General features: G+C 52.5%; 4 protein-coding genes across 7 annotated transcripts; all 4 read right to left on the minus strand.

Moving 5' to 3' along the window:
• Positions 1–274: 274 nt before the first annotated feature.
• CLDND2 (claudin domain containing 2) lies at positions 275–2,189 on the minus strand. 2 transcript variants are annotated; one of them, XM_055370247.1, is made up of 4 exons: positions 2,125–2,189; positions 1,586–1,764; positions 1,063–1,203; positions 275–754 (listed from the first exon to the last, which is right to left on the minus strand). In XM_055370247.1, the coding sequence occupies exons 2-4, from the start codon at positions 1,752–1,754 to the stop codon at positions 276–278; spliced, it is 789 nt and encodes a 262-aa protein (XP_055226222.1). In that variant the 5' UTR covers positions 1,755–1,764; positions 2,125–2,189; the 3' UTR covers position 275. The 2 variants fall into 2 exon arrangements, with proteins under 2 accessions (XP_055226222.1, XP_004061330.1); XM_004061282.3 differs by having other exon boundaries at positions 275–393; positions 635–754; positions 1,586–2,180.
• Positions 2,190–4,784: 2,595 nt separating this feature from the next.
• Positions 4,785–5,863, minus strand: NKG7 (natural killer cell granule protein 7). Of its 2 annotated transcripts, XM_004061283.5 has the most exons (4): positions 5,554–5,863; positions 5,336–5,482; positions 5,115–5,249; positions 4,785–5,010 (listed from the first exon to the last, which is right to left on the minus strand). In XM_004061283.5, exons 1-4 carry the CDS (start codon positions 5,708–5,710, stop codon positions 4,952–4,954), a joined length of 498 nt encoding a protein of 165 aa, XP_004061331.1. In that variant the 5' UTR covers positions 5,711–5,863; the 3' UTR covers positions 4,785–4,951. The 2 variants fall into 2 exon arrangements, with proteins under 2 accessions (XP_004061331.1, XP_063558114.1); XM_063702044.1 differs by having other exon boundaries at positions 5,115–5,482.
• Positions 5,864–13,077: 7,214 nt separating this feature from the next.
• On the minus strand, positions 13,078–21,187 carry LIM2 (lens intrinsic membrane protein 2). 2 transcript variants are annotated; one of them, XM_063702046.1, is made up of 5 exons: positions 21,132–21,187; positions 20,464–20,644; positions 15,593–15,742; positions 13,674–13,808; positions 13,078–13,431 (listed from the first exon to the last, which is right to left on the minus strand). In XM_063702046.1, exons 2-5 carry the CDS (start codon positions 20,636–20,638, stop codon positions 13,370–13,372), a joined length of 522 nt encoding a protein of 173 aa, XP_063558116.1. In that variant the 5' UTR covers positions 20,639–20,644; positions 21,132–21,187; the 3' UTR covers positions 13,078–13,369. The 2 variants fall into 2 exon arrangements, with proteins under 2 accessions (XP_063558116.1, XP_004061333.1); XM_004061285.5 differs by having other exon boundaries at positions 20,338–20,644.
• Positions 21,188–21,499: 312 nt separating this feature from the next.
• On the minus strand, positions 21,500–24,041 carry C20H19orf84 (chromosome 20 C19orf84 homolog). The gene is made up of 2 exons (XM_019014934.3): positions 23,696–24,041; positions 21,500–22,720 (listed from the first exon to the last, which is right to left on the minus strand). Exons 1-2 carry the CDS (start codon positions 23,728–23,730, stop codon positions 22,195–22,197), a joined length of 561 nt encoding a protein of 186 aa, XP_018870479.1. The 5' UTR covers positions 23,731–24,041; the 3' UTR covers positions 21,500–22,194.
• Between the last annotated feature and the right edge of the window lie 674 nt (positions 24,042–24,715).

Below are 24,715 nucleotides of genomic sequence, written 5' to 3' on the forward strand. Positions count from 1 at the left end.
TATCCGTATCCTCCCCTGTCCGTGTCTCTACTTCACCTCCATGTCGTCCCCACAGCCTCTCCACACCCTCTCCAAAGGCCCACGTCCCCTCCTGGCCCCGCCCCTCCCACATGTCCCTGTTCCCATCCCAATCCATGGAGACTTGTGTCTCCATGTCTGTGTCTCCCTGTCTCCACGTTCCCTATGAGTTCATGTCCTTATGTCTTCCCTGAGCCTCTATGCAACCCCGTGCCTGCGTCCCCACGACCCGCAGAAAAGCACGCGGAGCCGCAGCGCTAAAAAAAAGCCGTTCCTTTATTCTGCCCCAGGCAGGCTGCAGTCACAGACACACGGGGAATCCACTGATGGCGTCGGTGCTCTGCATGATCATGTCTGCCAGCAGAAAGCAGAAGCCTGGGGGGACGGGGGCGCGGGGCAGGGAGAGGAAGGTGGGCCCTGGGGCGGATGGCCGGGAGGGCCCCGGGGACTGGGGTTTGGGGCTCCAAGGGGGTCTCTGCCGGGTCTGCGGGAGTCGTTAGTGTGTTGGGGAGTCCCCGAGAGGTCCCCGGGGTTTCCTGGGAGGGCAGCTGGGGAGCCTCTGGGGTGAGGGTCTTCTGGGCAGTCTCCTCCACCCTCTTCCCACTGTCCAGGTTACCCGCGAGAATTGAGAAGGGTAAGGCCAGCCACCCAGAAAAATAGGACCAAGAGAAGAAGACGTTGTTCTTCCACGCATTCTTCACGGTGTAGCCTATCAAGGCGGTCAGCAGCAGCAGTCCTGGGCCCCGCCCAGCCGCAAGATGAGCTAGCTGGGCCTGGTGGGGCTGCACCCAGGCCACGCCCCTTCAGACCCGCCCCCTTCTATCAGACCACGCCTATCGCCTCTCAGCCCGCCTCTGGCCCAGGCCCCTTCCTGCTCCTCCCGCTCTGAACTCTGTCTCGAGCCCCGCCCACCTCTCTCGGCTTCTTCCAGCCCCGCCCCTCGGATCCTGGCCGAGTACCTCAAGCCCCTCACCTGGTGACCAGGCCCCTCCATCACCCAGGGCCCTCCCCTGCCTGCCCGCCTGGGGTGGTCTGTAGTCTCACCGCCGAGGAAGAGGAAGGCGCTCGTGGTCTGGCCCCGCAGCGACTCGCCCTCGTCGCACCGAATCCGCAGTCCCATCACCATGCCCACCACGCCGACACCCACCGCCAGCACCATGCACGCCACAGTCACCGCCAGCGTGGCTGGGGAGAGCGGGCGCATCAGCCCCCGCGGGCGCCGCCCCAGTCACTACGGGTTCGGCCGCAACCGGAAGCTCTCCCGTCTCCTGCCCCCAACCCGGTGTGTGGCCAGGAGCCGAGCTCCACCGACCGGGAGTCAGGCGTTTGGATGGAGACTTGGAGGTCACATCAGGACCTGCGGTTACTGCCGCTACCAGGACGGGGAGGGGGTCGGGGACAAGCCCACAAGTCGAGGGGCGAGGTTCGTGGCGGCCTCGGCCGACAAGGGACAGCTGCAACTGAGCCCGGGGTGGAAGGGGTGGGCGTCTCGCCATGGGCCCAGCTGTGTGTCCCGAGCCCTGGGGGTCTGAAATGCCCTCTGACATCTGGGCGGGCGGAGCCTCACTCTGGCAGGGGATGCTGGAGCAGATGCCGTGGTTGCATTCCTGCCACAGGCCACTGTGGCCCTCTTGTTGGCGGGTCCAGTAGTTGGTGGCCGTGGAGAGCACCATGAGGACGTTGGCCACGAGGCTGAGCAGAATGCCCCCACTCTGGAGGCTCCGCTTCACCCCCATGCCACTAAGGCTGCAGCTGGGGGCCACAAGGGCAGGATGGGCCCAGGCCTTTCCTACCCCGAGGCCCCCAGCTTAGGAGCCTGCTTCCTCAACACTCCTCCCCTAGTACTCCTGCCTGAGGTCCCTGCTTCTGGGGACCTGAAGACCCCCCTCCCTCAACAACCCTGCCTGAGGACCCACAATCTCCTCCCTCCAGACCTCGTTCCCCTTACTGGAGACCTTGAGACTTCCCCTGAGAGGCCTCTGAGACCTTCACCACAGGCTTTGCTGTGAGGAACCTGTCTTCCCAGAGACCTCCCCCGACAGCCGAACGCCCTTTCAGCCCAGCCTGTTCAATGTCCTCCCCAGACACCCCTCCACACAGGCCCACCTAAGTGACTCACACCCAGTGCCCTAGGGCTCCTTAGACACAGAGCCCAGAGAGACGGGGGGAGGGAGGCTGGGTCTCTGTGAGGCCAGGGGTTCCAGAACCCCCTCCCCCAGTGGCTGTTTAAAGGGATAATCACTCCCCCCACCACCATACGCATACACCCCTGCAGCTCTCAACTGAGTGACTGCTTAGATTCAGACCGCAGCTTTGGGGGCCGTTACGTGATAGGCCAAGTCCTTCTTTTATCATTATTATCATTATTATTTTTTGAGATGGAGTCTTGCTCTGTCGTCCAGGCTGGAGTGCAGTGGCACGATCTCGGCTCACTGCAACCTCCACCTCCTGGGTTCAAGCAGTTCTTCTGCCTCAGCCTCACAAGTAGCTGGGACTGCAGGCGCACACCACCACATCTGGCTAATTTTTGTATTTTTAGTAGAGACGGGGTTTCACCATATTGGCCACGCTGGTCTCGGACTCCTGACCTTGTGATCTGCCTGCCTCAGCCTCCCAAAGTGCTGGGATTACAGGCGTGAACCATCTCTCTCTCCCAGGCTGGAGTGCAGTGGCACCATCACAGCTCACTGCAGCCTTGAACTCCTGGGCTCAAGGAAACCTCCTGCCTCAGCCTCCTGAGTAGCTGGGACTACAGGCATGTGCCACCACACCTGGCTAATTTTCTTAAGATTTTTTGTAGAGATGGGGTCTTGCTGTGCTGCCCAATCTGATCTCAAACTCTTGGGCTCAAGCGATCCTCCTACCTTGGCCTCCCAAAATGCTGACATTATGGATGTGAGCCACCACTCCCAGCCCTTTCTTAGAAACTTCTCTTTCCCTTGGCCGGGCGCGCAGTGGCTCACGCCTGTAATCCCAGCACTTTAGGAGGCCGAGGCGGGCAGATCACCTGAAGTCAGGGGTTTGAGACAAGCCTGACCAACATGGCAAAACCCCATCTCTACTAAAAATACAAAAATTAGCCAGGCTAGCCGGGGGTGATGGCAGGTGCCTATAATCCCAGCTACTTGGGATGCGAGGCAGGAGAATCACTTGAACCCGGGAGGTGGAGGTTGCAGTTAGCTGAGATCACGCCATTGCATTCTAGCGTGGGCGACAGAGCAAGACTCCATCTCAAAAAAAAAAAAAAAGACAAAATTAGCCAGGTATGGTGGCACACGCCTGTAATCCCAGCCACTCAAGAGGCTGAGGGAGGAGAATTGCTTGAACCCGGGAGGCAGAGGTTGCAGTGAGCCAAGATCACACCACTGCACTCCAGCCTGGGTGATAGAACAAGACTCCGTCTCAAAAAAAAAAAACAACCTTCTCTTCCCTTGACATTCTAGGCACCGCAGAAGCTCTCCAGGTCCCCAGCTGTCTGACTGCAGACTTCTGCTCCTCTGCCTTCTCCCCTTCACTTGTAAATCTGGGTATCCCTTGAAGCTCCACCCTGCACTCTCTTGCCAGGCAAGCCTCCTCACAGCCAAAGTTTCAGTGCTCCTTAATGCTCCATCCAAAACTCCATCTCCAACCCAAGGTCTCTCCCCTGAGCCTGACTCAAGTTCTCACCTGCTCCTGGCTGCCCCTCAGGGCCTTAATAGTCAACCATATTCCAACTGAGCTTAGTGTCTTCCACCATATTAGGGATGGCCCTGCCATCCCATCCAGTTCATCAAGCCAGACCCTTGGGCACTGTCCTCACCTTCTTCTTGCCCCTCACCCTGAAAAGCCTTGGGTCCCCAAGTCCTTCTCCTCCTGCCCCTGAATCTGTCTGGCTCATTCCCTCCTTTCCTGGTCCCAGGTCAGGCCTCATCATGTCCCACCTATTGCATTGCCAAGTTCCTCCCTCACCTTCTGGCCTCCCCTCCATGTCTACAGGGGGGTCTTTCTGGCACCTAGAGCTGACACTGTCCCTCCCCTGCCCACAATTTTCTCCCAACTCCCCATCATGCTCAAGAGAAAGTCCAGCATGACATCAGAGGCCACAGCCCCCACCTGCCTCTCCCTCTTCATTTTCCATCCCCCGCCCCCACATTCTATATCCTGGCCCTAAATTACCGATCTTCATCCCCACAAGACTCCTGACTTTTCTGCACGTTCATCTTTGGGCCCCTCTGCCTGGATATTACCTTTCCCTGGCCCTTAAGAAGCTCCTAAATGTTCTCTCTCCAGAAAAGTCGTCTCCATCCCTCCACAATATGGTCAGTCTTTTTCCGGCATTCTCCCTGCACTGGGACTGCTGTCTGGCCTGTATTAACTGCATCTGGTCTGTAAGTGCCTCCTCCCCACCACCCCACAGACTGAGCCCCTGGTGGGCAGGGCCTGGGTCTGACCCGTGCCAGTGTCCCCAGCATGGGGAAATGTACAAAGACAACTGACTGAGTGCAAGGAAGGGCTGAGTTCTGGCAAGGGGGACAAAATCAGAGAGGGAGAGAGAAGGAAAGAGAGCCAGCTAAAGGGAGAAAGACACAGGGAGGAAGAAAAGTGCTGGAGAAGGGGAGACACAGACACGGGTTGGAGCCTGTGTCCACACGGGCCGGGCACTCGCACTGGGCAGGAGCGCCCTGCAGGCTGGTCGGCCTGGTGGGCCCTCACCTTCCCTTGGTGCCCAGCTCCTACCATGGAGCTGGCAGACAGTTGGCTTATGTCTTGGCAGAATTAATCTCAGAATAACCAGATTCCAGCCAAATTTTGTTGAATGAATGAAGAAACAAGAGGAGGGGCTGGGGAAGGGCTGGAAGGGCGGGGCAGATGTAGGACCAGACTTTCCCGACGCTCCAGATGAGGCCTTTGGAATACAACGCTCAAAACTCATCTTGCCGCTCTTGCCTTCTGCTCACAAGGTTTCATAGCCAGGACGGGGACCGCCACAGTGAGCACCCAGGCTCAGGGCACCTGGGGAGCCAGAAAGAGTTTAAGCACTTGCCCCTGCCCTCTGTCCTCAGGGACCCCAACTGGACCCTCCCAAAGCTCCCCAGGGCAGTGGGCAGGATAGTCACCTGTACAGAGCAAGAGGATAGCTGAGACCCAGCCCAGGTAGAAGGACCAGGAGAAGAAGGTCTGGATCTGGGGGTGTGGAGGCTGGTCCCACCGCTCGCTGGTGTACACCGCCATGGCCACCGCCATGGAGATGGCTGGGGACAAGGACAAGAGAGATGGCTCAGCTCCTCGGCAGGAATTCGCTGGCTCCCGATGCCCCAGTCCAGTCCAGAGTCCTTACCTGCAGCAAAGGCTGCGGTGGTTGAGACAAGCGGGCCGTGGCCTAGGTGGAACAGTGAGGGGATGCAGGACAGGACCAGGAAGCTCACGGACACCAGGGCCCACAGAACAGCCAGAATGCTGAAGGTCTGCGTCACGTGGATGTAGCCTGATCGGGAGAAGACCACTGAGCACCCATCCCCGCTGGCAACCCCTCTGTAGGACACCCATTCCCCTTACCTGATATGATGTCCCCATGCCCTGTTGGCCAGAGGCCCGAGTGAGCTGAGTGGGTGGGACCCACAGCCTCAAACCAGAAATCGGTGCTCAAAGCAATCAGGCAGAATATCAGGCCCAGGGAGCCCACCAGCAGGGCCAGGGACCGGCAGAGCTCCATGGGGGTAAGCTCAGGGCTTCTGGGTCCTGGAGGAGGAAGAGGCTGCTGATCAGACTCTTGAATCTCAGAGAGAAGGAGGCTGTGCACCCAGACTCCTGGGTCCTCAGAGCCCAAGAAAGAGAGAACAGCAAGCAGTCGGGGCAGTGAGGGGTCCTGCGCTTTGTCAAATGAGACTGGTTTGGTTTCACACAGTTCCCGGTAGCTTTTCACATACCCTCCCTTCCTGGATTGCACAGGCAACGTCCTCCCTCCCCTCACTGGGGTCCGGTTCCCCGCTTAGTGTGTGGTGGGGGAGGGCACTGAGGGTGTCAGATCATCAGTGGTTTGGGCGGTGGTTTAGTACTTGCCTCTGTCACAGGTTCTACAACTCCCACCCGTGGAACCTTCAACACCAAGTCGGGGCTTCCTGGAAGAGGTGAGAGAGAGAGAGGCTTGGGGGCCCTGAGGTGGGAGGAAGCCAATCAGGCTAGGATGTGCGTTAAGGGGGAGGGCAGATGTGGCTGGAGGGGACAGTTGAGGATGTGTCATGCTTTCCTGTGGGTTCTGCAGTCTTCCATTCTGGGAGAGGAAGGCCCCAAGTCTAGGGTCTCTACTGAAGGAGGGGACTTGGGAGTTAGAACTCCTGGGGCTTAAGGAGGAAGGAGCTGGGGGCCTGAACTCCAGGTCCTGAGGGAGGAAGGGGCCGGCAGGAGCTCAGAATCCTGGGCCCCAGTTTGGAGCATATGCCAAGGGCAGGCAAACAGCAGAGAATCACAATTCTGAAAGGTTTGCAGAGAGTCAGACATACCCACATCCTCAACTGATTAATGAGTTCAGTGGCATCCCTGCTTGGGTGGGGGCTCCAGCCTGGTGGCCTTTATCACCAGGATCGGGGGGCCTAGGGGGTGTTGGGGGACATAAGGATTTTGGTCCAGGGTTCTCCAGCCCCCCAAACGCTAGCCTCTTCCATCCACACCAACACCAGGTCCTGGCAACACCTCATCTATGAGCAGGTATAAGGTGACGGTACCACAGCCCAGGTAGAAGGCCCAGGAAAACTTGACCTCTGTGAAACAGGGTGATATGGTTAGGGTTTGTGTCCCTACCCAAATCGCACCTTGAATTGTGTCCCCATAATCCTCACGTGTCTAGGTAGAGACCAGGTGGAGGTAATTGAATCATGGGGCCGGCTTCCCCCATGCTGTTCTTGTGATAGTGAGTGAGTTTTCACAAGATATGGTGTTTTTTTAAGGGGCTCTTCCTGCCTTTGCTTGGCCTTCTTCCTGCCACTCTGTGAAGACAGTGGCTTGCTTCCCCTTCACCTTCCACCATGATTGTAAGTTTCCTGAGGCCTCCCCAGCCATGCTGAACTGTGAATCAAATAAACCTCTTTCCTTTATAAATTACCCAGTCTCAGGCATTTGTTGTTGTTGTTGTTGTTGTTTGAGACAGAGTCTCACTCTTGTCACTCGGGCTGGAGGGCAGTGGCAAAATCTCGGCTCACTGCAATCTCCACCTCCCAGGTTCAAGCAGTTCTCCTGCTTCAGCCTCCCAAGTAGCTGGGATTACAGGTGCCCGCCACCACACCCAGCTAATTTTTGTATTTTTAGTAGATTTCAGGTTTAGTAGATTTTCGGGTTTTCACCATGTTGGACAGGCTGGTCTTGAACTCCTGACCTCAGTGATCTGCCCACCTTGGCCTCCCAAAGTGTTGGGATTACAGGTGTGAGCCACCACGCCCGGCCAGGCAGTTATTTATAGCAGTGTGAGAATAGACTAATACATAGGGAGTAGTCTGGAAGAGGACCTCTGTCTTGGAGATGAACTGGTCCAGCAGTCCCAGGACAGCTGGCAAATGTGGAGATTGGGAAATGACCTGGAAGACTGGTTCCTCTCCTTTATTGGAGAGACTCAGATTGGCAGTCCCCATCCTTCACTCAGATCTGCACCACTCTGAGAACACATTTATGAGCACAGGCTCCCAGAGGTGGCAGAGGCCATGAGCAGGCCAGGTCTCCGGAAAATCTGCCATGGTGTGCAGTGAGTAGCAGGTCAGAGCACACAGCCTATCTGTGACCCTGACCCCCTCCCAAACCCAAAGCCATCCTTAACCCCAAACCCAACTCCATCCCCAAACTCAATATCAAGCCCAGTTCCAACCACAAATTCAACCCATCCCTATCCCCAAAGTTAACCCTATTCCCATTCCTGAACACAACTCCGTACCCAATCCCATCCCTATTTGTAAGCTCCACCCCAGCTCCAACCCCCATCCTCAAATAGAACTCCATTCTCAGTCCCAACTACACACTCAACCCCATCCCCCGATTCGCCCCCATCCCCAAACCTAACGTCATTCTAATTCCCAAACTCAACATCATCCTTATTCCCAGTTCCAACCCTTAAACCCTTCCCACCCTCAAATCTAACTCCATTCTCATTCTGAAACCCCACCCTATCTCCAAACCAAACCCCTCTCCATTATTAACCCCAGCCCCTACTCCAAACCCAACCCCATCCTCTTCCTGAAACTTGACCCTATTCTCATTCCCATCCCAACCCTTTTTGTTTTTTGAGATGGAGTCTCACTCTGTCACCCAGGCTGGAGTACAGTGGCATGATCTTGGCTCACTGCAACCTCCGCCTCCTGGGTTTAAGTGATTCCTGTGCCTCAGCCTCCTGAGTAGCTGGGGTTATGGGTTATACGCCACCATACCAGGCTAATTTTTTTTTTTTTTTTTGTATTTTTAGTAGAAATGGGGTTTTGCCATGTTGGCCAGGCTGGTCTTGAACTCCTGACCTCAGGTGATCCACCTGCCTCAGCCTCCCACAGTACTGAGATTACAGGAGTGAGCCACTGCGCCCAGCCACTGTCTTTTCATTCTTCTCTGCAACCTCTATAATTCATACCTAACTCCGACCATTTTCATTCTCCTTTCACCTCCAGGTCCAAGCCTGTAACCTCATTTCTCATCTCCCCAAGTGGGTCCCACTACCACCACCATCACACCCATGCATGCACGCACACACAGAGGTGACCTGTACCTGGCTCCAGTGAGTCTCTGCACATGTAGGTATCACAGGCTGATCACAAGCCCAGGCCCTCTGACAGACACCACAAGCCAGTAAGAGCGGGTGAGTGAAGGTCATCTTTTTTTTTTTTTTTTGAGACGCAGTTTCACTTTTGTTGCTCAGGCTGGAGTGCAATGGCATGATCGGGGCTCACGGCAACCTCTGCCTCCCAGGTTCAAGAGATTCTCCTGCCTCAGCCTCCTAAGTAACTAGGATTACAGGCATGCGCCACCATGCCCGGCTGACTTTCTATTTTTAGTAGAGACGGGGTTTCTCCACGTTGGTCAGGCTGGTCTCGAACTCCTGACCTCAGGTGATCCACCTGCTTCAGCCTCTCAAAGTGCTGGAATTACAGGCATGAGCGACCGCACCCAGCCAGCCAAGACCATCTCTTAAGAGCACAAAGGCAAGGCAGCTGGGGCCTTGAAGACAGAATTGCTCACAGGATCTCCAGCAGCTTTCTCAACCAGATGTGGTCTGTGGTTGCCAGAGGAAAACCCCAGGCCTCCTTCTGAAGCTTTTCCTGAGAGCTCTGTGAAAGGAAAATCTTGGGGCCCCAAAATTACTGAGCTAAAGGGGAAAGTCAGGCTGGGAATAGCTCAGGGCAAACCTGCCTCTCATTCTATTCAAAGTCATCCCTCTGCTCACTGAGATCGATGCATATCTGATTGCCTCCTTTGGAAAGGCTTTATCAGAAACTCAAAAGAGGCCATGCCTGTAATCCTAGCACTTTAGGAGGCCTAAGCAGGTGGATCACCTGAGGTTATGAGTTCGAAACCAGCCTGGCCAACATGGTGAAACCCCATCTCTACTAAAAATACAAAAATTAGCCGGGCGTGGTGGTGCACGCCTGTAATCTCAGACTCAGGAGACTGAGGTAGGAGAATCACTTGAACCCAGGAGGTGGAGGTTGCAGTAAGCCGAGATTGTGCCACTGCACTCTAGCCTGGGCAACAGAGTTAGACTCCATCTAGGAAAAAAGAAACGCAGAGAATGCAACAATTTGTCTCTCACCTACCTGTAACCTGGAAGCCCCCTCCCTGCTTTGAGTTGTCCCCACCTTTCTGGATGAACCAATGTACTTCTTACATCTATTGATTGATGTGTCATGTCTCCCTAAAATGTATAGAACCAAGCTGTGCCCCGACCACCTTGGGCACATGTCGTCAGGACATCCTGAGGCTGTGTCACGGGCACATGTCCTCAACTTTGGCAAAATAAACTTTCTATTGTTCTTTTTTTTTTTTTTTTGAGATGGAATCTCGCTCTGTTGCCCAGGCTGGAGTGCAGAGGCACGATCTCGGCTCACTGCAAGCTCCGCCTCCCGGGTTCACGCCATTCTCCTGCCTCAGCCTCCTGAGTAGCTGTGACTACATGGCAAAATAAACTTTCTAAATTAACTGAGACCTGTCTCAGATTTTCGGGGTTCACAGCTCATGTCGCCTGCTTGGCCACTTGGTTTTCTTAGGTCTCTGTCAGTCTTGTCTAAGCACTGTCAGTTTTTTTTGAATCACCCAGGTCTCTTCCAACTTTCTCCAGCCCCTTCCAACCTCTCCCGGGCTTGAAAGCTCCTCAGTAGCCCCCATCTGCCATGGAAGACCCCAAAAAATTAGCTGGGAGTGGTGGCGTGCACCTGTAATTCCAGCTACTCGGGAGGCTGAGGCAGGAGAATCGCTTGAACCCGGGAGTCAGAGGTTGCAGTGAGCCAAGATTGCACCACCGTACTCCAGCCTGGGTGACAGAGTGAGACTCCATCTCAAAAAAATAAAATAAAATAAAATTTAAAAAGACTAATCCTCAATTAACCTACGTTCTATTAAAGAAATGAATGCTAATGGTAAACAGTTATTATGGAAGGCATCATCATTTCTATTGAGGTGCACTCTAGTCATAATATTTAATGGCTATTATAATGATAAAAAGATATTAAATCTTAGTATCATTAGAGTACATTTCAATAAATAATACTTTATGTAAGTCAATAAACAGCACTTACTTTATGTAAGTCAGTTGGCCTGAATAAAGATTTATTGCTCAACATATGTTCTTTTGAGTGATTACCATGTGCCAGGTGCTGTCTTTGAGGATTTACAGGAAACCAAAAGCAGACACAGGCCAGCTAGGGTGGCTCACGCCTGTGATCCCAGCACTTCAGGAGGCCAAGGTGGGAGGATCACTTGAGACCAGTAGACAGAGACCAGTCTAGGCAACATAAGGAGACCCCATCTCTACAAAAAATTAAAAAATTACCCAGGCATAGTGGGTGGTGCATGCCTGTAGTCTTAGCTGCTCAGGAGGCTGAGGTGGGAGGCTCAGTTGAGCCTGGGAGGTGGAGGCTGCAGTGAGCTGTGATCACGCCACTGCATTGTAGCCTGGGCAAGAGTGAGACCCCGTCTCAAAAAAAAAAAAAAAAAAAAGCCAACATTGAATCCCAAAGTTGTTGGCTTGAGTAGCTGGATAAAAATGGGGTTGTTTGGCCGGGCGCGGTGGCTCACACCTGTAATCCCAGCACTTTGGGAGGCCAAGGCGGGCGGATCACGAGGTCAGGAGTTTGAGACTAGCCTGGCCAACATGGTGAAACCCCGTCTCCACTAAAAATACAAAAATTAGCTGGGCGTGGTGGCAGACGCCTGTAATCCCAGCTACTTGGGAGGCTGAGGCAGGAGAATCACTTGAACCCAGGAGGGGAAGCGGAGGTTGCAGTGAGCCGAGATTGCACCACTGCACTCCAGCCTGGGCAACAGGGCGAGACTCCATCTCAAAAAAACAAATAAGTAAAATAAAAAATGGGGTTGCCATTTCCTAAGATGGGGAAGACCATGGGAGGAACACATAGGGTGTGTGTGAGATCAGGAACTTATTTTTGGATATGTGAGATTGGAGATGCCTCTTCTTTTCAAGTGGGAATGTTGAGTAAGTAGGTTGAGCAGGTAAGTTGGAGTCCTAAGTCTGGAGTCATAATTATATCATTATTATTGCTAGAGTAAGCCCCTATAAATATGATTACTAGAATAAGTCTCGGCAAACATTTCTATTTAAATAGGCCTCAATAAATTACTAGAGAAATCTTCAATTGTCATTATTATTAGAGAAAACCTCTATAAATACAGTATTTTTATTTGAGGAGGCCCCAGTAAATATTATTTTAGGGAATAAGCCTCTATAAACATAACATTTATTAGCATAGCTGTAGTAAATAGTCTGATTAGAATCAGCCTTATGAAATAGTCTTATTTTATGATAGACATCAGTAAATCTCATGGCAGTTAGCAACCATTTATTTTCTTTTTCTTTTTTATTTTGAGACATAGTCTTACTCTCGCTCAGGCTAGAGTGCAGTGGTGCTATCACAGCTCACTGCAACCTCCGTCTCCTCGGACTCCAGTGACCCTCCCACCTCAGCCTCCTGAGTAGCTGGGACAGGCACACACCAACATGCCCAGCTAATTTTTTTTTTTTTTTTTTTTTGTAGAGATGGGGTTTTCTCATGTTGCCTGGGGGACTCCTGGGCTTGAGCAATCCACCTGCCTTGGTTTTCCAAAGTGCTGGGATTACAGGTGTGAGACACCACACCCGGCCAGCATCAATTAATAGAATGAATTACTAATGAGTGAATGAAGAGAAGATCACGGTCATGAATGGTGTGTGAAGAGCAGGTGCCGGAGGTAAGGCTCAGGGTTCTGGTGTTTCCTTTGAAGGGATGCATCAGGGGAGGAGAGAGGAGGCTGGGGAGAGCCAACTGGAGGTGGGGTGGGCGGGGAGTTTTTTCAGAGATCTTTTCAATTGTCCGATTATCCTATACATCCATATCCTGGAAGTTGAACTGTGGTGAGCTCCTAGACACGGACTGTTGATTTATCTCTGTTCCCCTCCCTGCAGAAACTGAGAAGGTCAGGCCTCCATAATACAGCACCCCTGGGCCGGGTGCGGTGGCTCATGCCTGTAATCCCAGCACTTTGGGAGGCAGAGGTGGGCGGATCATCTGAAGTCAGGAATTCGAGACCAGCCTGGCCAACATGGTGAAACCCCATCTCTACTAAAAATACAAAAAGTAACCAGGCGTGGTAGTGGGCCCCTGTAATCTCAGCTACTTGGGAAGCTGAGGCAGGAAAATCACTTGAACCCAGGAGGCAGAGGTTGCAGTGAGCTGAGATCGCACCATTGCACCCCAGCCTGGGCAACAAGAGCGAAACTCCGTCTCAAAACGATGAAGACAACAACCACAAGAAAAACACACAAAAAAGCACCCCTGACCACACCCACCACCCTTACAGCTGTTTCTCCCCATCCTAGTCCCTCAAGGATTAACACTTTAGTAGTTTCACATCAGTTTTATTAGGCCCCAGAAAGTTGCTCTAATGGATAGTCCATTTTTCTAACAACCTGCCAGGCAGATGGGGACTTGAGTCTTCTCAGCTCCCTCCCATGGGCCCTATTCTTCCTCCTTCCAGCCTAGGACCAGGAGTCAGCCTCCCCCCACAAACCCACAGTCCAGAACTGAGCCCCCTCATTCCCCTAGGAACCAGGATTTCAGGCCTCTAGACCCTCCTCCTCCTCTTCAGTGGCCTCACTTTAACTTCCAGATGAAGTTGGGGGACACATTTGGGCTCAGCGGGGTGTAGACAGGCGCCGGCATTCATGCACCCGGTAGGCGCACATGTAGAAAATCCCTGCATGAGAAGAAGTTCAAATTCACCCCCCCAAACCTCCCCCAGCTCCATTTCCACCCCAAGAGAGCCCAACACCCTACTCTCTTTCTCCCTGGGTATCCCCGACCCCAGACTCCATAGGCCTGGAGTCTTCCTCCTGACCCAGTGCTGTGGGACTCATGTGGGACACCCTGTCATCTTCCACCCTATCTGCTGCCCACTCTGCCCCAGACACTGACCTTCCCACCCCTTGCCCCCAGTACCTGCGAAGAACGTCATGAGCACTGCCACCCAGCCCAGGATGTAGGACCAGGAAAAGCGCCAGTCCCCAAAGCGGCGGCCCAGGAAGCTGACGGTGACTCCAGTGTAGATGGCCAAGGCCAACACGACGAAAAGGGCTGGGGAGAGAGGGCGGGAGGATGCAGGTGGGACTAAGGCTGGGTGTGATTTTGGAGGTGGGCAGAGAGCTGATGATGGGGGTGGGAACTAAGATTGGGGAAAGGGGTGGAAATGGGCTGGGGGTGGGGATAAGAGTGAGGATGGGGGTTGAGTTGAAATTAGGGGTAAAGATGATTGGGGGACAGGTTTGGGATGGGGTTGGACACACTTGTGTTTTATAATGTAATTGGCCATTGTCTCTGGTTCCTGGGAGGGAGAAACAATATTTGGAACTTCCTGAGTAATAGGAGGGTCTTTGTTATTCTTGAGCCTCTTGGGCCCAACCTGAGTTTATGGTAATGAGATGAGATGACTCAGGGTTGGGTGTGGTTGTCAGAAAGACCAGCCAGGTCAGGCACAGTGACTCATGCGTGTCATCCCAACACTTTGGGAGGCTGAGTAGGGTGGATCACTTGAGGTCAGGAGTTCAAGATCAGCCTGGCCAACATGATGAAACCCCGTCTCTACTAAAAATACAATTAAAAAAAATTAGCTGGGTGTGGTGGTGGGTGCCTGTAATCCCAGCTACTCAGGAGGCTGAGGCAGGAGAATCACTTGAACCTGGGAGGGGAGGTGGAGGTTGCAGTGAGCTGAGATCGAGCCACTACACTCCAGCCTGGGTGACAGAGTGAGACTCCATCTCAAAAAATGAGAACAAAAAAGAAAGAAAGAAAGACTGACCATGATATTAGAAGGTTGAGGCTCTGAACCACTTGATATCAGGGAAGAAAGGAATTTGGAAACTGCATTCCATCAATGACCAACGATTCAATCAGTCATGCCTATTTTACAAGACTCCAATAAAACCTCTGGACACTGAAGCTCAGTGGTGCTCCCTATTGGTGAAAACATCTGTGTGCTGGGAGAGTGATCTCTGGCTCCACAGGAAGAAGGCTTGGAAGCTCTGCATTTTGGGCTCTCCTAGACTCTGCCCTCTGTGTCTCTTCATTTGCTTGGACCTGAGTTGTGTCCTCTATAATGAAACTATAACTGTAAGTATAGCACTTTCCTGCATTCTATGAGTTATTCCAGCAATTTTTGTTGTTGTTATTGTTGTTGTTGTTTTTGTTGAGACAGAGTCTTGCTCTGTCACCCAGGCTGGAGTGCAGTGGCACAATCCCAGCTCACTGCAAGCTCCGCCTCCTGAGTTCATGCCATTCTCCTGCCTCAGCCTCCCAAGTAGCTGGGACCACAGGCGCCCGTCACCACGCCTGGCTAATTTTGTTTTGTATTTTTAGTAGAGATGGGGTTTCGCCATGTTGGCCGGGCTAGTCTCAAACTCCTGACCTAGTGATCCACCTGCCTCGGCCTCCCAAAGTGCTGGAATTACGGGCGTGAGCCATCGCGCCTGGCCTCCAGCAAATTTTTGAATCTGAGTGGGTCTTGGGAACCTTGTAGTTTGTAGCCAGTGGATCAAAAGCATGGGTGGCCCAGGCACCCTGCTTGCAGCTTGTAGCTGAGGTGGAAGCAGTCTTGCTAGGGACTGTGGTCTTAACCTGTGGAGTCAAACACAAATTTTAGGTGATTCGTGCCAGAACTGAATTGTAGTACGCCAACTAGTGTCAGAATAGACTGGAACTAGAAATAGTCATGAGGTTGGTTTTGGGTGTGGGGATGGGATTAGGGTGGGGTGGGGTTGAGTGTGAGGAGGAGTAAGGGGTGAGAATGGTGTTGAGGGGTGGGGACAGATTGGGGATTGAGATGAGAGCGAGGAGAGGGGTAGGGAGAGGGTGGGCTTACTCACTTGAGGAAAAAAACATGATGCCAGCAGAGAAGGGCCGGGAGATGCGGGAGAAGGTAGGCTGATGAGCGAAAGCCATGATGCCCATGATGATGCCGGAGATGGCGCATAGGGCAGACAGGATCATGAAGGCCCGGGTGGCATTCCAGTATGCTGTGGGAGCACCCCATGGTCATTCCCACACCTCCCCTGCTCTAAGTGAGAGATGCTGCTACCTCTGAGATGAAAATGCCTTGCCCCTTTCCATATCCCTAACCCAGCTCATCCTTCCCTTCTTTGCAAATGCCCTCTTCTTCACCTGGCAAACTCCTACTCATCCTCCAAAGCACAGCTCCCATGACCCATCCTCTAGGAAGCATCTCCCCACCCCTCAGTCATCATCTTCACCCACGGCTAAGGGTTGTGACTCTCTTTGTCTGTCTCCCCCTCCAGCCTGATTGCTCCTTGAAGACAGGCGGTGGGTTGGTTCTGTGTCATAAACACCCCCACCACACATTTGGTTTGCATTCTGGCCTTGGGAAATGTTTGTTGAATGAATGAATGAATGAATGCTGATTCCCTATATTTTCCTACTAATTACTATTCTCTCTCACATTTCTTTTTTTTTCTTTTCTTTTTTTTTTTTTTTTTTTTTTGAGATCGAGTCTTCCTCTGTCACCCAGGCTGAAGTGCTGTGGCACAATCTCAGCTCACTGCAGCCTCCACCTCTGAGGTTCAAACGATTCTCCTGCCTCAGGGTCCCGAGTAGCTGGGACTACAGGTGCGCACCACCATGCCCGGATAATTTTTGTATTTTTAGTAGAGATGGCATTTTGCCATGTTGGCCAGGCTGGTCTCAAACTCCTGGCCCCAAGTGATCCACCTGCCTTGGCCTCCCAAAGTGCTGAGATTACAGGTGTGAGCCACTGCGCCCAGCCTACTCTTTCATTTATTTTATACTACTTGCTTATATCTGAAAATGTCCTATTTACTTGTTTTTAACTTATTTATAATGTCTGTCTCTCCTCAGTAAATCCTTAGCTCTCAAGGACAAGCACCTTGCTGTCTCATTCACCACTGTGTCCCCAGCACCTACACCTGGTGCATAATAGGTGCCCAATAAATGCGTGAAATGAATTAATGTTGAGCACTGGGGCCATTCTTCTCTTGTGCTTTGCCCAGGGATGGCCCCTCAGGAAAGATAATAATAATCTCTTCATCCTTTAGCAACGGCTAACTATATGCCAGGCTCGCTACCCAGGTGTGATGTTATTTATTCCTCCAGAGCCCTACTCTATAAGCACCATTTTTATGCTTATTTTTCAAGTGAAGAAATGGAGGCCCAGAGAGGTAAAGTGACTTGCCCGAGGTCTCATAATTAGAAACAGGGCTGGAGTCAGAATCCAAGCTCCAAGGCCCACGCTCCTAACTGCTTGGCTATTCTGTCTGCTGGAGCACCTGGGAAATGGTGCACCTCAAACCTTGCATCTTGCCATTGAAAAGTAAAAAGTCTAGGATCTTTGTAAAACCCAGTCTTCTGCCTTGTAGAAGCCTCGGTGAGAGAATTTCCTGGCTGTTTCTCCATGGATTTTATGGGTTATGCCTTTCTGTCCCCCGCCTCAAATGTTTATGTTGAAATTGTAACTAGTGCCTTAGAATGGTAACTTATTTGGCAATAGAGTCTTTGCAAATATAATTAGTTAAGACGAGATCATGCTAGAGTAGGGTGGCTGGGCTGGGTGTGGTGGCTCCTGCCCAGTGTAATCCCAGCACTTTGGGAGGCCAAGGCAGGTGGATCACCTGAGGTCAGGAGATTGAGACCAGCCTAGCCAAAATGGAGAAACCCTGTCTCTACTAAAAATACAAAAATTAGCCAGGCTTGGTGGTGGGCACCTGTAATCCCAGCTACTCAGGAGGCTGAGGCAGGAGAATCACTTGAACCCGGGAGGTGGAGGTTGCAGTGAGCCAAGATCATTCCACTGCCCTCCAGCCTGGGTGGCAGAGCGAGACTCCATCTCAAAAACAAAACAAAACAAAACAAAACATAAAACAAAGACTGCCGTCCTCATAAAAAGAGGAATCTGGACACAGACATGCTTTTAGGAAAAATGCCATGTGTGAGGAAGGCAGAAATTGGGGTGATGCATCTCCAAACCAAGAAACACCAAAGATTCCCAGAAAATCACCAGAAGCCAGGGAGGGAGGGACATGGAACAGATTCTCCCTCACAGCCCTCAGAAGGAACTGATTTTGCCCACATCTTCATCTCGGCCTCCAGAACTGTGAGACAACACGTTTCTGTTGTTCAAGCCACCCAGTCTGTGGGGCTTTTTTATGGCATCCCTAGCACACTAATTCAGGCTGGTCACAGCGGCTCAGGCCTGGAATCCCAGCACTTTGGGAGGCCGAGGCAGGAGGATTGCTTGAGGCCAGGAGGGTTTCTTTTTAAGTATTTATTTTATCTTATTATTATTTTTTGAGACAGGGTCTTGCTCTGTCACCCAGGCTGGAGTGCAGTGGCTCTATCTTAGCTCACTGCAGCCTTAAACTTCTGGGCTCAAGTGATCCTCCCACTTCAGCCTTCTGAGCAGCTGGGGCCACGGGAGCACACCACCATGCCCAGCTAATTTTTTATTTTTTGTTGAGATGGGGTCTCCTTACGTTGCACAGGCTGGTCTCAAACACCTAGGCTCAAGTGATCCTCCTACCTCAGCCTCCCGAAGTGCTGGGATTCCAGGCTGAGCCACCATGTCCATCTGAAGCCGGGAGTTTGAAACAAGCCTGGGCAATACAGTGAGATGCTGTCTCTACAAAAATCAAATCAAATGAAATAATGAGGCCAAGTTCGGTGGCTCACGCCTATAATCCCAGCACTTTGGGAGGCCGAGGCGGGTGGATCACCTGAGGTCAGGAGTTCGAGACCAGCCTGGCCAACATGGTCAAATCCTGTCTCTACTAAAAATACAAAAATTAGCCAGGCATGGTTTTGGGCGCCTGTAATCCCAGCTACTCGGGAGGCTGAGGCAAGGAGAATTGCTTGAACCCAGGAGGCAGAGGTTACAGTGAGCCGAGATAGCGCCATTGCACTCTGGCAGGGATGACAGAGCGAGACTCTGTCTCAAACAAAACAAAACAAAACAAAAACAAACAAACGAAAAAACGAAAGACCTTCACCAAGGCTCCCTGTCTCCTGCATCCCTGGCAGAGATAAGACAGAGAGGTGGCTCAGGGCTGTCCCTCGGGGAATTCCCAGCCTGAAGCAGGAGAAATGTAGAAGTGTCACAAATGAGACAGCCAGAAATGAGAAGGATGTGTGGAGTCAGGCAGACCGGACTCTGAAGCTGGTGGCCCAAGGCAAATCTTTTCACTTCTCCCTGCCTCAGTCTACCTCTCCAGCAAACAGGCATCGTCCTGCCTCTCTCTCAGGGCTGGCTCGGGGAGAGATGAGTGGGCGAAGTCTCCCATGCCTGTCACGTCCGGCACTCGGTGACGCTTAGCTCTTCTCAGCTACTCAAGAGGATGTTTGAATTTTGAGATCAAATCTCATGTCTCACTCTTACATACAATTGAACTGCCCGTAGTGTTGTTGGGGATGGAAGTGAGTTTATCCATGTAAAGTGCTTAGAATAGCACATAGGGCATAGCAAGCACTCAGTCAATGCCAGTTATTATTATTACTATTACTAGTAGTAATACACAATATATTATATATTATTAATTAATTTTTATTTATTTTTTAGACAGAGTCTTCATCTGTTGTCCAGGCTGGAGTGCAGTGGTGCCATCTGGGCCCACTGCAGTCTCCGCCTCCCAGGTTCAAGCGATTTTCCTGCCTCAGCCTCCTGAGTAGCTGGGATTATAGGTGCACACCACCATGCCTGGCTAATTTTTGTATTTTTAGTAGAGACCGGGTTTCACCTTTTTTGCCAGGCTAATCTTGAACTCCTGACCTCAGGTGATCCGCCCACCTCAGCCTCCCAAAGTGCTGGGATTACAGACGTGAGCCACCACGCCTGGCCAAATTTATTAATATGTTATATAACAAGTGTGCAATATAATATACTCTACATTATATATTAATTTATTATATAATATATTGTATAATATATACATTATTAATTTATTATATAATGTGTCATGATATATACTATTTATTAGATAATGAATGTGTAATATAATGGATTCTACATCATATATAATATATTACACGTGCATTACTTATATAATGTGTAGCATATTATATACAATATATTATGTATTAGTAATTTATTATATAATAGAGGTGCATGTATAATACACTATACTGTATATTAATTTATTAATGTATATATGTAGTTATATATTATACATCATAAATTATATGTAATAATATAAATTGCATATATTACACATAATATAGTATACATTAACTTAATATATTATAGATGCTATGAAGCAAGCAATATACTATATATCTCTATGTATCTCTCTATCTATGGCCTGGCACATTATAAGTAGGCAAAAATACTTTATGCTACTTTATGCAGTATTTAGCAAATTCAGGGCCCATATTTCTTCCGTATGCACCAGTACCTAACATAGTTCTTGGTCCATAGTACATATTTAGAAAATGCTGTTTCGTGACACTAGCCCCAATTGCTGTGCATGACAACTTTGAAGCGTCAGGAAATGCCACCTCTCCCAACTTAACCTTCAAACCAGCACCCCGTGAAACTGCAGCTAGAAAACAACCCTGTAGTCCCAGTTCTGCCCCCTCCATGCTGAGTGACCTTGGGTTGCTCCCTTTCCCTCTTTGAGCCGCAGAGTTCTCCATCTGGAATACAGGTGTCCTTGGGCCCCGAGGTCCGCCCTGCTCTTTCCCCAGGCGCGGCCTGGACCCTGGCCGGGGGGCTCACCGATGCTGTCTGTCTGCAGGTAGCACTTGTTGCCCAGGCAGTACCGCCACAGGCCCTGGTGGGCGAAGGACCCTGACAGCCGGTACTGCATCCAGTGGTCTGTTGCCGTGGCCACCACCAGGAGGATGGTCCCCACCCAGGCACAGAACAGGCCACCACCCATGAAGCTGTACATGGTGATCTGTGGGGAAGGGGAGAGATGGGATTGGGAGCTGAATTCCCGGGACTGGATGAAGGAAGGAACTGGGGGAAGAGAGGGCTCAGGAGTGGGATGCCAAGTGCTTGGGAGAAGGAGATGGAGACCTAGACGCCTGGGTCCTGGGCGAGGAGGGGACTGGAGCCCGGACTCCTGGGTCTGAGGGAGGAGGATGGTAGGGATCCTGGAAAGACGACAGGGAGCGGGGGGCTGGGTTCTGGGAAGAGAAGGCCAGGGGCCTGGACTTCCAGGTTCTGAGCAAGGAATAGGCTGGAGGCCTAGCTTCCTGAGTCCTAGCTTCCTGAGTCCTAGGTGAGAAGGGGCCCAGGAGCCTGGATTCCTGGGTGGTGGGTAAGGAAGGGGCTAGGGGCTAGGGGGTGGGACACCAGGTCCTGGGAGAAGAAGGAGCTGGGACCCTTGACTCCCAGGACTTGGGGAAGAGGGGGCTACAGGTCTCATGCCTGGTGCCTACCTGAGTGGCAGAGCCTGCCCGAGCCCTCCTTCTGCCACGGCCCCTCTGTGCAGACTGAGCTGAGCCTGGTCACTGGCCTCTTTGCCCCCTTAGGTTCCCCAAATCCCTTAAGCCTCCCTACACAATGGTCCCAATACCCAGCAGCTTCCAGCAGGCAGAAATGCAGCGGTGGCAGAGGCCTCAAATGGAATTCGCTGAAGCAGGCATCCAGGGGGCTCCCCCCACCCACCCACTCACTGACCTCTGTGACCCTCCCCGGAACCCAATACCTTGTCGCCAGCCTTGCTCAAAGCAACCCTGGCTTTGTCCGAGCTGTGTAAGCACACGCGCACACACACACACACACGGGCGCACACACACACGCGAGATTCAGGGAGAGTCATGCGTTTATTGTTCAACCAGGGCTTTCTACCTGAAGAGCAGGCAGTGGGGTGGGGAGTCACAGGTGTCTGGATATGTGGGGCCAATGCGGTTCTTTGTGGGGATGGACACAGGGCTGTGGCTGAGGTTGAGGATGGAGCTCTTTGGGGCTGTAGATTCAGAGGACATTAAAGATGGGCTGAGGTACATAGGCAATGAGGAGAAAGGGGTTGGTAAAGAGGGTGGGTTAGGGTTGAGGCGCAGAAGTGGAGCTGGGACTGGTGACAGGGATGGGAATGAATGGGTTTGGGAATAGGGTATTGAGAGTGGGGAAGAGAGAGGCAGGTAGGAGTGGCTTTGGGATTAGGGAGAGGGTAGGGAATGGGGTTGGAGGAGCCCTGGGGGTTGAGAATGAGGTAAGGATTGTGGTTGTGGTTGGGGATGGCATTGGGAATGGGGTTGAGGCCATCAAGGAGACAGGCCTGGGTACGAGGTTTAGGGTTTTCTTCTCACTTGGGATTCAGGTGACTTAGGTCAGGTTCACCAAGTGCCTCACAGGAGCTACTCCTGGGATCGTGGTTTTGGGGAGAGGGGAGGATGGAAGATGTTTCTTGGGGTTCTTCTGACAGGGCTGAGATCACTCTGGGCCCCAGGAAAACCCTCCTGGGTGACTGCAATCTCAGGTGCCGGACCCTCCAAGGTCCTAGTACTCTGTCTCCCAGTCCTCAGCAGCCAGTGGTGTTTCCAGGGGCGGCTCTGGACCTCGAGCTTCCTTCTTCCCATCCTGGGCAGGCAGTGTTGGTGGTGATGGCAGTGTCATTGGTGGGGTCCTGGGGCCAGCCCCAGGGCCCCCCGCCCGGCCCCTCTCTGGCTGCTCAGCTCTCCCGAGGCCCCGTCGATGCGGGCCTCGGCCCCAGCCCGGCCTGTGCCTGACTTCCCAGCCTCCACGTCCCCTGGGAGGCCTCCTAACTGCCCCCGGCTGGGAGTGGCCTGCCTGGGGGCAGCAGGGGCAAGAGGGCAAGGCCTGTTGGAAGGTGTAGGCCCCCAGCAGGGCGCTGTGCAGGAGGCAGGAGAGGGTGTCCAGGCGTATGGGCACGGTGACAGAGGCCACGCTGTCCGGGAGCCCCAGGTGGGTGGGGTCTGTGGAGCTCAGGAGCAAGGGTGGAGGGGCTGGGAGAGGCGCAGGGGGCCATGGCTCGGTCCCAGATGACGGCAGGGACAGGTTGTTCCTAGAACAACAAAAAGACAGGTCAGTGGGGCTCAGCGTCTCCGTACTTCCTTGTTTCTCGCTGCCAGGCTGTCTCTGCACCTCTGCGGAAGGCAGCCATCTCTCCATCCTCAGTGCCCACCTGTGACTTCCTCCCCCGCTTCTGTCTTTTTGTTTCTAACCCGGGTCTCTCTAAAGAAACAGACAGCTCTGCCATGAACTTCGGCATCAGACAGAACTCAGTTCCAATTCCTGGTGGCCTCGCTTTTGGTGGTGTATCTTTGGACAAATCATTTTCCTATTCCGAACCTTAATTTGTTTATAGTCACAGATGGCTTTGGATGGTATCAAAGGTGCGTATGACAGGGCTGGGTCTGGTAAGTGCTAAAACAGTGGACAGCTACGATTTCTCCAGCCTTCTGGGGATCCCTGGAGTCTTCACATTTCTTGGTTTATTCTTGGAAATTTCTGTTCGATGAGTATCTGTTTCTAACTCTTTTTTTTTTTTTTTTTTTGAGACGGGGTTTCACTCTTGTTGCCCAGACTGGAGTGCAATGGCGCTAACTTGGCTCACCGCAACCTCTGCCTCTCGGGTTCAAGCGATTCTCCTGCCTCAGCCTCTCGAGTACCTGGGATTACAGGCACGCACCACCACGCCCGTCTAATTTTGTATTTTTAGGAGAGACAGATTTCTCCATGTTGGTCAGGCTGGTCTCGAACTCCCGACCTCATGTGATCCACCCGCCTCGGCCTCCCAAAGTGCTGGGATTACAGGCATAAGCCACTGCACCCGGCCTCCGCCTGTTTCTAAGTATCTCGCTCAACTCTCACCAAGATCTTCTAAGATTCTGTACCTATGTGATGATACCTGAGCCCTTTTTGTTTTTCCTGATTCTCTATGCAGGTCTGTTCAGCGCGCCCTTTCTCTCTCGTTTTCTCTGTCCCCTCCTCTCTCTGGGTCTCTGTCCCCCTCTCAGGAGGTCTTTGTTTGTCTCACCCTTCAGGCCCAGCCCCGTCCTTTGGTTGTTCCATCTCCACTGGCGCCCTCTTACGTGTCTTCTAGCAACTTCGCCTCCGAGATCCTTCGGGGGCCCGGGAAGGTTGGGGAGGGGCCGAGGCCGAGAGAGGCGGGGCTTGGCCGGGTCAGAAATGGGGCGTGGCTCGCGGAGTTATCCGAGCTCCCAAAAGAAAGAGCTCAGGCGGGGACCTGGATGTAGTTCCCCGAGATCGCTTACTTAAGGCCTCCAGCACCCTGTAGCACCTCATCCCTCAGACCCAGGAGTCCAGATCCCCAGCTCCTCCTCGCTCAGACCCAGGAGTCCAGATCCCCAGCTCCTCCCTAAGACCCAGGAGTCCAGATCCCCAGCCCCCTCCTCCCTCAGACCCGGAAGTCTAGGGCCCCAGCCCCTCCTCCCTCAGACCCGGGAGTCCAGATCCCCAGCTCTTCCTCCCTCAGACCCGGGAGTTCAGATCCCCAGTTCCTCCTCCCTAAGACCCAGGAGTCCAGATCCCCAGCCCCCTCCTCCCTCAGACCCGGAAGTCTAGGGTCCTAGACCCTCCTCCTTCAGACCCGGGAGTCCAGGCTCCAGCCCCTCCTTCTTCAGACCCCGGACTCTGGTTCCCCAGCCCCCTTCCTCTCTCAGATCCAATAGTCCCGGGACCCCTGCCCCCTTCTCTCTCTCTCTCTGTCTCTCTCTTTATTCCTGCCATATCCTCAAGACAGATTCTTTAGGACTCAAGCGACGTTTTAGGTAGGGAAATGTGGACACTCCCCAGGGCAGAGGGCGTGGTAGATGGTCTGGGGGTCTTAGCCATTCTAGGCGCTGGGTTCTACTAGGTGCCGTGTCTCTAACTTGCTTTGTAACTTTAGCTCCTTCTACTCTCTATGCCCTAGTTTCTCCATCTGAGAAATGGGGCTAATATTACTGTCCAGGTTCTTGTGATATTACTTGTGTAGTAGTAAACACAGAATCTGGACCACAATTAGGCTGAACACATGAGATTTACTTATTGTTAT

Source organism: Gorilla gorilla, chromosome 20 (genome assembly GCF_029281585.2).
Source record: "Gorilla gorilla gorilla isolate KB3781 chromosome 20, NHGRI_mGorGor1-v2.1_pri, whole genome shotgun sequence".
NCBI classification, from domain to species: Eukaryota; Metazoa; Chordata; class Mammalia; order Primates; family Hominidae; genus Gorilla; species Gorilla gorilla.

Excerpts from the sequence above, each read along its gene's own strand:
- CLDND2 (XM_055370247.1), bottom strand. The coding sequence starts at position 1,754 with ATGGGGGTGAAGCGGAGCCTCCAGAGTGGGGGCATTCTGCTCAGCCTC. Across the intron at positions 1,204-1,585 it reads CTCCAGCATCCCCTGCCAGA|CCACGCTGGCGGTGACTGTG; the intron begins GTGAGGCTCCGC and ends CGCTCTCCCCAG. Across the intron at positions 755-1,062 it reads CGCCTTCCTCTTCCTCGGCG|GACTGCTGCTGCTGACCGCC; the intron begins GTGAGACTACAG and ends GGCGGGGCCCAG.
- NKG7 (XM_063702044.1), bottom strand. The coding sequence starts at position 5,710 with ATGGAGCTCTGCCGGTCCCTGGCCCTGCTGGTGGGCTCCCTGGGCCTG. Across the intron at positions 5,483-5,553 it reads GCATGGGGACATCATATCAG|GCTACATCCACGTGACGCAG; the intron begins GTAAGGGGAATG and ends TCTCCCGATCAG.
- LIM2 (XM_004061285.5), bottom strand. The coding sequence starts at position 20,638 with ATGTACAGCTTCATGGGTGGTGGCCTGTTCTGTGCCTGGGTGGGGACC. Across the intron at positions 15,743-20,337 it reads GGGAAAGGGAGCAACCCAAG|CATACTGGAATGCCACCCGG; the intron begins GTCACTCAGCAT and ends GTGCTCCCACAG. Across the intron at positions 13,809-15,592 it reads CATCATGTTTTTTTCCTCAA|CCCTTTTCGTCGTGTTGGCC; the intron begins GTGAGTAAGCCC and ends CTCTCTCCCCAG.
- C20H19orf84 (XM_019014934.3), bottom strand. The coding sequence starts at position 23,730 with ATGGAACAACCAAAGGACGGGGCTGGGCCTGAAGG. Across the intron at positions 22,721-23,695 it reads GACGGGGCTGGGCCTGAAGG|GAACAACCTGTCCCTGCCGT; the intron begins GTGAGACAAACA and ends TTGTTGTTCTAG.